General features: G+C 47.7%; 1 protein-coding gene across 1 annotated transcript in view; it reads right to left on the minus strand.

Annotated features, from left to right (window-relative positions):
* The window catches only part of LOC149428937 (netrin-4-like), a gene marked incomplete at its 3' end in the record, with an annotated part of 53653 nt that overhangs the window by 17408 nt on the left and 20618 nt on the right, over window positions 1–15627 (minus strand). Inside the window, exons 2-3 of the mRNA XM_089666917.1 lie at window positions 11711–12246; window positions 5323–5589 (exon numbers count right to left, since the gene is read on the minus strand). Coding sequence (XP_089523043.1) covers window positions 5323–5589; window positions 11711–12246 — 803 coding nt within the window. The remainder of the gene's footprint in view (window positions 1–5322; window positions 5590–11710; window positions 12247–15627) is intronic.

Raw genomic sequence — 15627 nt, forward strand, 5'->3', positions numbered from 1 at the left:
ACCCTGTTAGATGCACCCCTGATGGAGACTACCAACAAATATAGGGCAGGTATGGTCCATAGGTGACATTTCCTGTTACGGTGTGTCAACACTTGTCCTTATTTCCCATTTGTGTTCCTGCGTTGTCACCCAGTCACATGCACTCCCGAAGGAGACTACTAACAAATATAGGGCAGGCATGGTCCACAGTTGACACTTCCTGTTATGGGGTGACAACCAGGGGCAGACTGACCATTTGGAAACTCGGGCACTGCTCGACGGCCCAGGGTCAGTAGGGGGCCCCATGAGATGCCCCTGGTACCTTTTTCATAGGCTTTGTTGAGTTTGGGCAAGGACACAGGGGCCCCATGATCCCCTATTGCCCGGGGGCCCCATGAGTTGTCAGTCCGCCTCTGGTGACAACACTTGTCCTTGTCTCCCATTTGTGTTCCTGCGTTGTCACCCTGTCACATGCACTCCCGAAGGAGACTACTAACAAATATAGGGCAGGCATGGTCCATAGTTGACACTTCCTGTTATGGGGTGACAACATTTGTCCTTGTCTCCTATTAGTGTTCCTGCATTTTCACCCTGTCACATGCACCCCAGATGGAGACTACCAACAAATATAGGGCAGGCATGGCCCATAGGTGACATTTCCTGTTACGGTGTGACAACACTTGTCCTTGTCTCCCATTTGTGTTCCTGCATTGTCACCCTGTCACATGCACCCCCGATGGAGACTACCAAACACATATTGAGAAGGCATGGTCCATAGTTGACATTTCCTGTTACAGGGTGACAACACTTGTCCTTATTTCCTATTTGTGTTCCTGCATTGTCACCCTGTTAGATGCACCCCGGATGGAGATAACCAACAAATATTGGGCAGGCATGGTCCATAGTTGACATTTCCTGTTACGGTGTGACAACACTTGTCCTTGTCTTCCATCTGTGTTTCTGTTCTGTCTCCCTGTCACATGCTCCCCCCGATGCAGACCACCAAGACATAATGAGCAGGTAGGGTCCACCACTGATACTTCCTGTTACGGGGTGACAACACTTGTCGTTGTCTCCTATTAGTGTTCCTGTGTTGTCACCCTGTCACATGTACTCCCGAAGGTGACTACCAACAATTACTGGTCAGGCATGATCCTCAATTGACATTTCCTGTTACGGGGTGACAACACTTGTTGTTGTCTCCTATTAGTGTTCCTGTGTTGTCACCCTGTCACATGTACTCCCAAAGGTGACTACCAACAATTACTGGTCAGGCATGATCCTCAATTGACATTTCCTGTTACAGGGTGACAACACTCGTCCTTAACTCCCATTTGTGTTCCTGCGTTGTCACCCTGTCACATGCATCCCTGATGGAGACTACCAACAAATATTGGGAAGGCATGGCCCACAATTGACATTTCCTGTTACTGGGTGACAACACTTGTACTTGTCTCCCATTTGTGTTCATGCATTGTCACTCTGTCACATGCACTCCCCGATAGAGACTACCAACAAATATTGGGCGGGCATGGTCAACCATTGACACTTCCTGTTATGGGGTGACAACACTTGTCCTTGTCTCCTGTTTGTGTTCTTGTTTTGTCACCCTGTCACATGCAACCCCCATGGAGACTACCAGCACATAATATTGTTTCAATCTGTCTAAAAATGAATCTGGCCATCCTGTCGTGAAGGTCCGTCTTCAGACACTTCCTGTTATGAGGTGACAACACCTGTCCTTATCTCCCATTTGTGTTCCTGTGTTGTCACCCTGTCACATGCACCCCCCGATAGAGACTACCAACAAATATTGGGCGGGCACGGTCAACCGTTGACACTTCCTGTTATGGGGTGACACCACTTATCCTTATCTCCCATTTGTGTTCATGCGTTGTCACTCTGTCACATGCACCCCCGATAGAGACTACCAACAAATATTGGGTGGGCATGGTCAACCGTTGACACTTCCTGTTATGGGGTGACAACACTTGTCCTTGTCTCCTGTTTGTGTTCTTGTTTTGTCACCCTGTCACATGCAACCCCCATGGAGACTACCAGCACATAATATTGTTTCAATCTGTCTAAAAATGAATCTGGCCATCCTGTCGTGAAGGTCCGTCTTCAGACACTTCCTGTTATGAGGGGACAACACCTGTCCTTATCTCCCATTTGTGTTCCTGTGTTGTCACCCTGTCACATGCACCCCCCGATAGAGACTACCAACAAATATTGAGCGGGCACGGTCAACCGTTGACACTTCCTGTTATGGGGTGACACCACTTATCCTTATCTCCCATTTGTGTTCATGCGTTGTCACTCTGTCACATGCACCCCCGATAGAGACTACCAACAAATATTGGGTGGGCATGGTCAACCGTTGACACTTCCTGTTATGGGGTGACAACACTTGTCCTTGTCTCCTGTTTGTGTTCTTGTTTTGTCACCCTGTCACATGCAACCCCCATGGAGACTACCAGCACATAATATTGTTTCAATCTGTCTAAAAATGAATCTGGCCATCCTGTCGTGAAGGTCCGTCTTCAGACACTTCCTGTTATGAGGTGACAACACCTGTCCTTATCTCCCATTTGTGTTCCTGTGTTGTCACCCTGTCACATGCAACCCCCATGGAGACTACCAACTCATATTGGGCATGGTCCATTGTTGTCACTATTAAGAAGCTAGATCAGAGCAACAATGTGCTGCTGACGCTGGAGCAAGTGCATGTAGACATGAAGCGTCTGAAAGAGGCTGGAGGAGATCAGCAGCACTGAGATTGAAATAAAGAATGGGAAAATGTGAACAAAGGATTTCTCTTTCACTTACCAAGAGTTGCAGCTGTTGACTGAGGATCGGCCATATGTAAGTGGGAGCTGGAGGTGACAGTATATAACCCTCTTGTATATGGCTGATCTTCAGTCCACAGCTGCATCTCCTGATGAGAGAAAGAGAAAAGAATTTTAGGATAAGGGACACAAATGTCGCTGAAAGTTTCATTCGCTGCAAATGTTTAAAACAACTTCATTCTGTTGTTAAAGTTAAGCTTCAGGCACAAAAAATGTTCATATAAAGTGTTACTAAACCCCCAGCAGTCCAATCAGTCTGTAGATGCAGTAAAGCATGCTTGTTATACTCACTGCGGGACCTAAGGGGTTTTCCCTCCGCACTGTGGAAAAAGGAGGTCTGATCCTGCCTTCTCTGATCCCCCCCTTCTTCCAGTGTCCCCCCTCTTATCTCCTGATAAGACATATCGTGTGGAGTCACTCTGCACATGCTCAGTTTGGTGTGTATTACTAAAGAGGGTTTTTTTTTTTCTTGGGAGAGTGCATGTGATCAGCACAGGGCCAATCAGCACTGTCCAGACAGAGGTCAGGAGTTCTGCATCCTCCTAGAGCAGAAAGAAAACTCCTCCTACAAGCTTTAATCAGTGCTCTGCTGAACACTGATAGAAGTCATAAGACTGCTATATATTGCTGATGAGAAAAGGTATTTAACAATTTATATTTACTAAAACAATTGCATTTCCATGTTGTGTGTACTGAGGGAGACCAAATACAGATACAGTGAATGCGGGGTCCGGGGAGAGTGGATATAGTGAATGCGGGGTCCTGGGAGACCATATATAGTGAATGAAGGGTCCGGGGAGAGCAGATACAGTGAATGCGGGGTCTGGGGAGAGCGGATATAGTGATTGCGGGGTCCGGGGAGAGCGGATATAGTGAATGCAGGGTCTGGGGAGAGCAGATATAGTGAATGCAGGGCCCGGGGAGAGCGGATATAGTGAATGCGGGGTCCGGGGAGACTGGATATAGTGAATGCAGGGTCCGGGGAGAGCGGATATAGTGAATGCGGGGTCCGGGGAGAGCGGATATAGTGAATGCGGGGTCCGGGGAGAGCGGATATAGTGAATGCAGGGTCCGGGGAGACCGGATATAGTGAATGCGGGGTCCGGGGAGAGCGGATATAGTGAATGCAGGGTCCAGGGAGACCATATATAGTGAATGTGGGGTCCGGGGAGACCGGATATAGTGAATGCGGGGTCCGGGGAGAGCGGATATAGTGAATGCGGGGTCCGGGGAGACCAGATATAGTGAATGCGGGGTCCGGGGAGAGCGGATATAGTGAATGTGGGGTCCGGGGAGAGCGGATATAGTGAATGCGGGGTCCGGGGAGACCAGATATAGTGAATGCGGGGTCCGGGGAGACCAGATATAGTGAATGCGGGGTCCGGGGAGAGCGGATATAGTGAATGCGGGGTCCGGGGAGAGCGGATATAGTGAATGCGGGGTCCGGGGAGAGAGGATATAGTGAATGCGGGGTCCGGGGAGAGCGGATATAGTGAATGCGGGGTCCGGGGAGAGCGGATATAGTGAATGCGGGGTCCGGGGAGAGCGGATATAGTGAATGCGGGGTCCGGGGAGACCAGATATAGTGAATGCAGGGTCCGGGGAGACCAGATATAGTGAATGCGGGGTCCGGGGAGAGCGGATATAGTGAATGCGGGGTCCGGGGAGAGCGGATATAGTGAATGCGGGGTCCGGGGAGAGCGGATATAGTGAATGCGGGGTCCGGGGAGAGCGGATATAGTGAATGCGGGGTCCGGGGAGACCAGATATAGTGAATGCGGGGTCCGGGGAGAGCGGATATAGTGAATGCGGGGTCCGGGGAGACCAGATATAGTGAATGCGGGGTCCGGGGAGAGCGGATATAGTGAATGCGGGGTCCGGGGAGACCAGATATAGTGAATGCAGGGTCCGGGGAGACCAGATATAGTGAATGCGGGGTCCGGGGAGAGCGGATATAGTGAATGCGGGGTCCGGGGAGAGCGGATATAGTGAATGCGGGGTCCGGGGAGACCGGATATAGTGAATGCGGGGCCCGGGGAGAGCGGATATAGTGAATGCGGGGTCCGGGGAGAGCGGATATAGTGAATGCGGGGTCCGGGGAGAGCGGATATAGTGAATGCGGGGTCTGGGGTTTACTAACCCAGGTAGTTGATATAATCATCAATAGCCATAAAGGATATAATTAAGCACCTAACAGCTTTGTAACATTAGCGGTGACATCATCACTGGACTGTATATAGCCTGTGCAGAGAGCAGAGCTGTGGGAGGGGCCCAGCAGATTCCACCTACTACAGAAAACTGGGGGTGGAGACAAGACCAGTCACCCTGCACAAGGAGAGAGGGCAGCAGTGAGTGGTCTTTATTACAGGAAATGTGCCCAGATCTGGAAGAAATACACAAATCTCACGAGTTTCAAGGAGAAGACACACAATGAATGGATTTAGACAATACCGGCTTATCCTGGAGTTCAGCAATAATATTTTCCTTGACTCACCATGGTGTCCACACCTGCCGCGTTCCCAGTCTGCTCGCACTCCTCGGCGTGTCCGTTGCAGAAGCAGCTTCCGCGGACGATGAGGTCGTAGATGGCGTAATGAGCGAACCTTTGCGGCTTCTCCAAGGACCCGGGCGTGCTTTGGCAGGGGCATTCCTGTCTCTTTAAAAGGAGGAGCCGGAGGTTGGTGATCTTTAGCTGGTCCTGGGCCTGGAGGCTGTAGGGGTCTTCAATCCTGTTCGCCGGAGTTATGGCACGAAATATCACCTACAAGAGAAGGGGCGAAGTACTGAATCATGTATAGGCCAAGCTGTTGCATTCCTGTTATTCTTTGCGCTGCCATTTGCGTCCAATAAAGCAAATTGCACCACAAAGTACTGAAACTATGTATAGGAAAAGCTGTTGCATTCCTGTTCGAAGCGAATACTATGCTTTGCGCTGCAATTTGTGTCCAGTAAAGCAAATTGCACCGCAAAGTATCGGCGAGTACTCGACCGAAAGTATCAGTACTTATTCTCGCCGAAAAAAAAAAAGCAGCATCGGTGCATCCCTACGTATTACTATTGTAATTAAGAAATTTGGATACATCCGAATCTCTGAATAATGAAAATTTCGTCCAAATATCGATTTGGAACAAAACGAACCGCACATTTATTAGTCTATTTGGATGATTTTCCCCAAATTCCTGGGCTGGTGACACTCTGACCCAAGCTCCGCCATAGCTTAGAGCTTCCAGTTGGAATCCAGGTAAAGTCGGGGCGCATCCCTCCATGCAATCCTCCAGGCTTCCTCCTTGCTGCCTTTTATATTCTGGAAATCTTGATTAAAAGATGGTGGAGCCCAGTGGAGGCGACTAGTCCAATTTGTGTGACGGCTCTTTTCTCAAGCACCTCTCAAGTGCACCAGGGCCCTGACTTGGCCCTTGGAGTAACATCCAGGGCCGCGACAAGGGGTGGGCAGGAGGGGCAGCCACCCAATGAGCTGGACAAACCTCTTCCGGTACTGGAAACATCTCAAAGTTTGTAAAAGTACAGAGAATTTCCCATTTATTTTGGGAAGAACCATAAGGTCCGCTCCAATCACTGGTTTAACATCTTATCCTGCTTCCAAATTTAGCTCCAGGATTTCCAAACTTTTATTGCCCAGATCCTTTGTCCAGTCAACCATCGCCTATGAAGTCCTCAATGAAGGGGCTTTCTGGAACCCCCAAAACCATAATGAGATTGTATTTGTATTTTGGACACATAGCCAAGCTGTACGGATGTTTTGGGGTGTACATCAGAGGCGGACAATTTAATATGGAATTCAGGCATCAGTCTGTCCAAACCAGGAGAAAGCAGGAGTTCTTTTTAGGAGCCAGCTCTACTACCAACATCCAATATCAAAAGTTGGCACCAGCTGTAATCAGAGCTGCTGTTAGAGACCACGGGGCCCCATACAGCCAACTTGATAGCCCCCCCCCCCCCCTCGTGAAAAAAAAAAACACGTTTTGCTATGCTTCAGTTATGAATGAACACAGTGAGTGGCTGGCACCGATCACTCACTGCGTTCATTCTGGAAAGGAATGGGCTTTAAAATGTAACATATTTTCCGGACCCTTCCACCACTCTCCATCCTGAATGATCCCATTGTGTGCTTGCACCTGCCGGCGGGAAGGAGAGGAGGGAAATCAGCAGTAATCACATGGAATAAAAATATATATGAAATATATTTTAAAAATAGTGTTCCCAAATATATTGACATATATTTGAAATGCTACAATTTTAGCCATATTCAATATATTTCAATATATATATATATATATATATATACACTGCATGTTGAAATGTGTTTTAATTACAAAATATTTTAAAAATATATTTCAAATATACTGCATGTCTTTAAAAATACAAATCTACATTTTTGGAATGTATTTACAAATATATGAAAAAATATATATGTTAAAATGACTTTTTTATATGTTAATAAAAATCTGAAGATATGTAAAAAAAATATATATTTTTAAAAATATTTTTCATATATTTTGTAATGTATAAAAAACACATGCAGTATATATATATATATATATATATATATATTTATTGAAATACGTTGAATATGGCCAAAATTGTAGTATTTCAAATATAAGTGAATATATTTGGGAAGAGTATTTTTAAAATATATTTCAAATATATTTTTCTTCCATATGGGTACTGCGGGGGAGGGGGTACACGGGAGGGCCTGGGCAGCAGGGGGAAACAGGAAGGGTGATGGGTGCAGTTACCGTAACTGATCCCCTGCATGGATCTCTCTGCAGCAGCTGAAAGCCAGTGGGAGGGAGAGAAGAAGGCAGTTTTCAGCTGCTGCAGAGAGAGCCATACAGGGGATTGGTTACAGTAATTGCCCCCCTCGCCATGCCAATTACTGCCCCTGCTCACATCCGGGGCATCCCTGCTAGTCTGGGCCCCATACATGAAGACTGGTGGTACCTCTTTATCCATGGCCCTGGCTGTAATCTTTAAGGTGCATTGGCTGCCTGGCTCTTGGGATTTATCCAGTCCTGGTATGCATGATGTGTGAACTCATTAGATGGGAATACATGTACACAAGAAACATAGGAAGGGGAAGATGTTAGAACAGCAGGGCAAGTACCTCCTGAAGGTTCAGGGGGTTAGTACCCATACATCTGTGTCTATCTCATGCGCATTCAAATAACTACCCAGAATCATTTCATGGATAATGTTCTATGGACTGGCTCCCCAGGAACCAGGAGGAGTTGGCCGATACAGTATTGTTTGTTGGGTGGCAATATGAGGGCTGTACCAAAAGTAAAAGTTTTTTTCAACTTACATATGTGCTTGAAATTTCACATGCTGGTGAACTAACTCTTCCTCTGCAGTAACTTTTCTTCTTTTTTTATTGTAGGCAAACAATGGATTCCAAGCAGAAGCAAAGATCCATCATTGAGTTCTTGACAAAGGAAAGGTGCAGGCTGTCCAACATCCACAGAAGACTACAGAATATTTACGGAGATGACACCAGTCACCAAGGACAAGACATTGCTCTTGTCAATGGTTCTGTAACCTTCTGTGGATGTCAGACAGCCTGCGCTCCTCCTTTGCCAAGAACTCAATGACGGCTTGTTGCTTCTGCTTGGAATCCATTATTTACCTGCAATAAAAAAGAGGAAGAAGAGTTACTGTAGAAGAGTTAAAAATAAAATTATGCACACTTTTCCATTACTTTCGGTAGGGCCCGTTGTAGGAGAATAATGCTAGGGCCCTAGAAGAATGGTTATGTGCATGGCTTCTGCATAAGGGTTGGGGCCAACCAAGTCTTCAGGTAGCTGAGAACTTTTCAGCATCTTAAATATGGGCGTGGGTACTCCAGCCCAACCGCAATGGTGTTTTGAAGAGCAGAGGTGATTCCCATAGCAATCAGAAAGGGAGATGAAGAGAGTTTGGAGGAGAAGGAAGGTAATGCTGGTCAAGAGAAAGAGGAAGCCGTTTGCATTACTTTCAGTAGAGCGCTCATAGGAGAATAACGCTAGGGCCCTAGAAGACTGGTATGTGCATGGCTTCTGCATAATGGTTGGGGCCAACCACGTCTTCGGGTAGTTGAGAACTTTTAGGCATCTTGAATATAAGCGTGGGTACTCCAGCCCAACCACAATGCAGTACTGAAGAGCAGAGGTGATTCCCATAGCAATCAGAAAGGGAGATGAAGAAGGTTTGGAGGAGAAGGAAGGCCATGGGGGGTCAAGAGAAAGAGGAAAACATTTGCATTACTTTCAGTAGAGCGCTCATAGGAGAATAAAGCTAGGGCCCTAGAAGAGTGGTTATGTGCATGGCTTCTGCATAAGGGTTTGGGGCCAACCAAGTCTTCAGGTAACCGAGAACTTTCAAACCATCTTGATTATGGGTGTGGGTACTCCAGCCCAACCACAATGCAGTACTGAAGAGCAGAGGTGATTCCCATAGCAATCAGAAAGGGAGATGAAGAAGGTTTGGAGGAGAAGGAAGGTCATGGGGGTCAAGAGAAAGAGGAAAACATTTGCATTACTTTCAGTAGAGCGCTCATAGGAGAATAATGCTAGGGCCCTAGAAGACTGGTTATGTGCATGGCTTCTGCATAATGGTTGGGGCCAAGAACGTCTTTGGGTAGCTGAGAACTTTTAGGCATCTTGAATATGAGCGTGAGTACTCCAGCCCAACCACAATGCAGTACTGAAGAGCAGAGGTGATTCCCATAGCAATCAGTAAGGTTGATGAAGAAGGTTTGGAGGAGAAGGAAGGTCATGGGGGTCAAGAGAAAGAGGAAAACATTTGCATTACTTTCAGTAGAGCGCTCATAGGAGAATAATGCTAGGGCCCTAGAGGACTGGTTATGTGCATGGCTTCTGCATAAGGGTTTGGGGCCAACCAAGTCTTCAGGTAACCGAGAACTTTCAAACCATCTTGATTATGGGCGTGGGTACTACAGCCCCACCACAATGCAGTGTTGAAGAGCAGAGGTGATTCCCACTGGAATCAGAAAGGGAGATGACGAGGGTTTGGAGGGGAAGGAAGGTCACGGGAGTCAAGGGAAAGAGGAACAAAGCGTTGGATGTTTTTTGAATGTATAAACTGTATCTGACGTACAAAATAGCTCCTCATAATCCTCCCACCTTGTGAAGTGTTTTCTGGAATCTACCTAGAAAAGATTACACAGAACTCAGATTAAGGGAAACTAAGTGGAATTTCATATTTTAGCACAAATGCAGTTTTTGTATCACTGCATTAGCCATACACTAATGGGCCTTATCCGGCCCACCAGGCCATTTCATGTGGCCTTTGCACCTCTCCTGCAGCTAGGGCACCCCCCTCATCTCTTCCCACACCTTGTCCCAACAGTCAGCAGAGGAGAGGCAGACAGAACTCCTCTGCCAGCTCCTGTGCTTCTCCAGGTAGCCATGGAGAGGCTTGTCTCTGCCACACCTCTCCTTGTCTCAGCAGTCGGCAGCAAAGAGAAGGACAGAACTCCTCCCACAGATCCTGCACTTCTCTGTGCAATCGCAGCACCCCCTCATCTCTGCCTCCCCTGGTCTCAGCATTCTCCAGCAGCTGACTCCAGCCCTCTGGTCCTCCTCCAGACCCTGCACTTTGTTTCCCAGCTCTGCCCCCAGCTTCTTCCCGGCAGAAGCACATTTGACATGATGGCACATTTCTTCCTTTGGAGGGTGGGCTCTTGACATCTGATGGAAGGGTGGGGTGGGGTGCTCTGGACATCTAGTCTTACAGATATAATTGAATGGCCTTGAATGGCTGTTTACCCCTTGGCGCCGGCGCCTCCCGGCCCTTTAGGGGTTCCAGAAGCTGGGAGGTGGGGCGGGGTTTTAGGGTCATGTGACTGCCATGATTCGCTGCCACATGATCGGGAAAGGTCCCAATCAAAAGAGGAGATGAGGACCTTCCCGTGAGTACTGAACTTGTGTGCTGGGAGCGTGTGCGGCACGCGCTCTCAGCACATATGTGTTTTTTTAATAGAACGCAAATGTGCGGCCACTCAGTGTCTAGGCCCAGATGCCGGGAGGCTGCACATTTGCGTTAGGCCAGCACCAAGAGGTTAAAAAGAATTTCACTAAGCACCATTTGTATCTTAAAGGACTGCAGAACCGCATTACATCTTAGAAAACCAACGTTATTTTCTGTGGAGAAAGCTAAAAAGACAAACTATGTGTTAAGTGTGTAATGTGATGACAGGTTCTCTTTAAAGCTGGACTCCGGGCATTTATAAAAGACACAAACGAATGCAGCTCTGTATTGAATTTTTTTTTTTTGCAAGCAGTGTAAGTATCTGAGTAGGACTTGGTATCAACAGAGCTCAGTCCAGGAGAAGGGGGAAGCAGGACAATGAGCCAATTAGTTTTACTGCAGCGCTTACAGTAGAATTATAGGCAAAACAGTTGTCCTTATACGTATTTAATCTATGTAAATAGTTCTGCTTTAGGCTGCATGGAAGACCTCTTCACAAACAAAGGATTTCCCAGCACACTCTCCAGCCAGCCTATAAAAGGAGGGGATGGACTCCCTCTAGGCATACCTGCCCTTAGTCTATCCACTGCTATATGTGCTCCAACTGGGGGACTCCCAAATTATAGAGTTAGGACTGCAGTATACAGAGGAGCCTTGACGTGGGCACTGCGGCTTATGGATATAATTGGAAATGTGTGCAAACAAAACCCTCTGTTTTTAATGTGAATTGTTAGACAGGGTCAATTTGGTTGTTTTTCAGGCTGGCCAGAAAGTGTGCTGGGAAATCTTTTGTTTGTGATGTTCGTTGCCCTTCCATGGGCACCTTGCTGCAAAGGGTAGCTCTAGGTTGGGGTGGTTGCCATTTTTTTTTCTTGTACAGATGGAAGACTTCTTACCTCCCCTTTTGTACAGGGCCAGGAGTCCGAATACCTGGAAGTACACCGTGCTCCCTCCTCGAACATGTCATCTGCCAAACCGAAAGTGGCTGTACAGTTAGTTGCAAAGTATTTATAAGACCGCCAGGTCTTGCCGTGGTCCCCAGACCTCTCCAGCACCATGGCTGCTGGGCGGGGAGACTTGAAGACCATGATGACATGGGTCAGGTAGAACTCTGTCTCGAAGTCCAGCCTTATCTCCTCCCGGAGGACACTTTGGGCGGACTGCCACCACGTAGCCGGACTTGAGAACACATCATCTGTCATGTGAGCAGGTAGGTGGGAATTCTCAGGTTGATTATGACTACACTTTGTACACTGGGGTGGACCACAGGAGGCCGGGGCCTTGTGGAATAACTGGCCCTCGGTGTAAAAGCAGTATAGTTCGCTGGCATCCTTTCCACAAGTGGTGAGTGTGACCGGTATCCGGCCAGTTGCAAGGTTCCCAACTGGTGGGTTACAAGAGTGTCCATCACAACGGTGCAACTTGGCTGCATCTGTAGAGGTGAATGGAAACATACAAAAGTTAACATTAATAAAAAAAAACATACCATACTCCTGAGAAATTCAAAATTTATATAAACTTCTGGAAATGCATTTTTCCTTTATCTTTAAAGAGACACTACCCATTCAGGGCTCTGGATAGGTTAAAAACCTGTACCAACTGCCATTGTCCCCTGATCCTTCCAAGTTAAAGTGTTTCTAAGGCTAAATGTATTATTTTTTATTTATGATAGAGTATGAAATTATTAAAGTCCATGTTAGGTTTGGACTACACTACCAGTGGACTAGTGGACTGGGAGTACACTTGGACTCAAGGGGCGCACTGGAATCACTAGATAAGACACGGACTGGGATTACACTTGGACTCACTAGGCGCACTAGAGTCACTAGATGAGACATAGACTGGGAGTACACTTGGACTCACTAGGCGCACTGGAGTCACTAGATGAGACATGGACTGGGAGTACACTTGGACTCACTAGGCGCACTGGAGTCACTAGATGAGACATGGACTGGGAGTACACTTAGACTCACTGGGAGCACTGGAGTCACTAGATGAGACACAGACTGGGAGTACACTTGGACTCACTAGGCGCACTGAAGTCACTAGATGAGGCATGGACTGGGAGTACACTTGGACTCACTAGGCGCACTGAAGTCACTAGATGAGGCATGGACTGGGAGTACACTTGGACTCACTAGGCGCACTGAAGTCACTAGATGAGGCATGGACTGGGAGTACATTTGAACTCACTGAGCGCATTGGAGTTATTAGATGTCACATGCATTGGGAGTACACTTGGACTTGCTGGGCGCACTGGAGTCACTAGATAAGACATGGACTGGGAGTACACTTGGACCCACTAGGCGCATTGGAGTTATTAGATGTCACATGGGAGTACACTTGGACTTGCTGGGCGCACTGGAGTCACTAGATGAGACACGGACTGGGAGTACACTTGGACTCACTGGGAGCACTGGAGACACTAGATGAGACACGGACTGGGAGTACACTTGGACTCACTAGGCGCACTGGAGTCACTAGATGAGACATGGACTGGGAGTACATTTGAACTCACTGAGTGCATTAGAGTTATTAGATGTCACATGCATTGGGAGTACACTTGGACCCACTAGGCGCATTAGAGTTATTAGATGCCACATGGACCTGGGACTACACTTGGACTTGCTGGGCGCACTGGAGTCACTAGTTGAGACATGGACTGGGAGTATACTTGGACTTGCTGGGCGCACTGGAGTCACTAGATGAGATATGGACTGGGAGAACACTTAGACTCACTGGGCGCACTGGAGTCACTAGATGAGTCATGGAATGGGACTACACTTGGACTTGCTGGGCGCACTGGACTCACTAGATGAGACATGGATTGGTAGTACACAAGGACTTACTTGGCGCACTGGAGTCACTAGATGAGACATGGACTGGTAGTACACAAGGACTTACTTGGCGCACTGGAGTCACTAGATGAGTCATGGCATGGGAGTACATTTGGACTCATTGAGCGCATTGGAGTCACTAGATGAGACATGGACTGAGAATACACTTGGACTCATTGGGCGCACTGGAGTCACTACATAAGACATGAACTATTTAAGGACCTTTTTTTTCAAGGATAGAGTATTGAATGGTTGAAGCCTCTGTCAGGTTTGGACTGCACTATCAGTGGAATGGTAGGGCACCTTGAGTCACTGGGTGTACTGAAGTCTATAGACACGTGGACTGGAATCACACTGAGTCACTGGGCACACTAGACTCACTTGATGACACATGGATTGGGAGTGCACTTGAAGTCACTGTGTGCACTGGAATCACACGATGGTACGTGGGCTGCGAGTACACTTGTACACACTAAGAGTCACTAGATGACACGTGGACTGAGAGTACACTTGGAATCACTGGTCACACTGGAGTCACTAGACGATACTGGGAGCGCACCTGGAGGTACTGGGTGCCCTGGAGTTACTAGATGACATCTGTACTGAGAACACACCTGGAATAACTAGACACCTTGGACTCACTGGAGAATACATGGACTGGAAGTGCACGTGGAGTCACTGGATGGCACAATGACTGGAAGTGCACTTGGAGTCATTGGGCATACTGAAATCCCTAAAGGACACATTACTGGGAGAGTACTTGGAGGAACTGGGTGCACTGGAGTCACTAGAGGACACACTGACTGCGAGTGACCTTCAGGTACAGAGTACCCAAAGGCTTAAGGCAGACTTGGAGGGTATAGGAGGCTTAGGGATACAGGTAAGTACTGCAGCAAGGTGGCTCAGCTGAAGAGTAGTGACAAAATTCTTGAACGTAAAACCACGGGCCACTTTGCCATTTTAGGTGGCATCAATCAGGTCAGCTGTCTTCTGATAGCACCAATCGAGAGAACTGTCATTGGATCACAAGAGAAGTTAGGCAGCTCAAAATGTTTGGATTTCCCCTCACTTTTAGTCCTGGTGACAAAGCCAATAAGACAGAGCATCAACCTTCCTAAAGGGGACACAGACAGTAAAAAAAAAAGCCCTGACTCTTCCCTACTACAGTATATCCATATGCATGTGTTGCAGGCATCTACAGGTGCCTGAGGGTGTTCGGACCATCCTTGCACATCCTACTATTTTCTAAGACCCAAAAGCACCTTGAAACATTATTTGATGCATTCAGGGTTGGAGTTTATTATTTTAGTGACCAAAGGGGTCATGGCTAAAATTTCGCTGGATTTAAAATTTCGAGATCCAAAGCAATCCCAGAAGAACAAAATTCTCAGTACTTTAAAAGAAACTATAAGGCCCCTTTCACTCGGAGTGGAGTCTGCTCTGATCAGTAGATCCCTACAAAATGGGAGAGATGTCAGAGTGTTGACATCCGTGCCTATTAAGTTTCTAGCTGGCGGACCCATGTCAGTTCCCTGGGTAGCAGCAAGTCTGCTTATAGGGGGTATCACCGGTCTTGGGCACACAGTGGGGCCTAGATGGCAGGGGGATTGGTAGGGTGGGACAATTACAGAAGGATGCCCTGTGCAGCTTAAAGCTGGTTTCTACCCCTCTCCCTGCTGCCGGCTTTCAGTTACTGGAGGTAGAAGCACACAGGGCATCCTGCTATAATTGACCCCGTCCCATCGAGCCAATCCCTCTCCCTGGCCTGCCCACTTCTGCTTCCTGTGTGTGACCCCCTGTTTTCCCAGGCCCCCTTCGCACAACTGCCGGCTTTTCTCTCCTGCTGGCTTCTGCGGATACACAGCGGGGGATGTGTCAGGATGGAGGGCGTTGGAAGGGGTAGGTAAATATGTCATGAACCGGCCCCATCCATTTCTGAATGGAGAGAGAGAGATCGGTACTGATTGCTCCTGTGT

Source organism: Staurois parvus, unplaced genomic scaffold, assembly GCF_062004578.1.
Source record: "Staurois parvus isolate SC_StPar_1 unplaced genomic scaffold, SC_StPar_1.0 ptg002908l, whole genome shotgun sequence".
Classification (NCBI taxonomy): Eukaryota; Metazoa; Chordata; class Amphibia; order Anura; family Ranidae; genus Staurois; species Staurois parvus.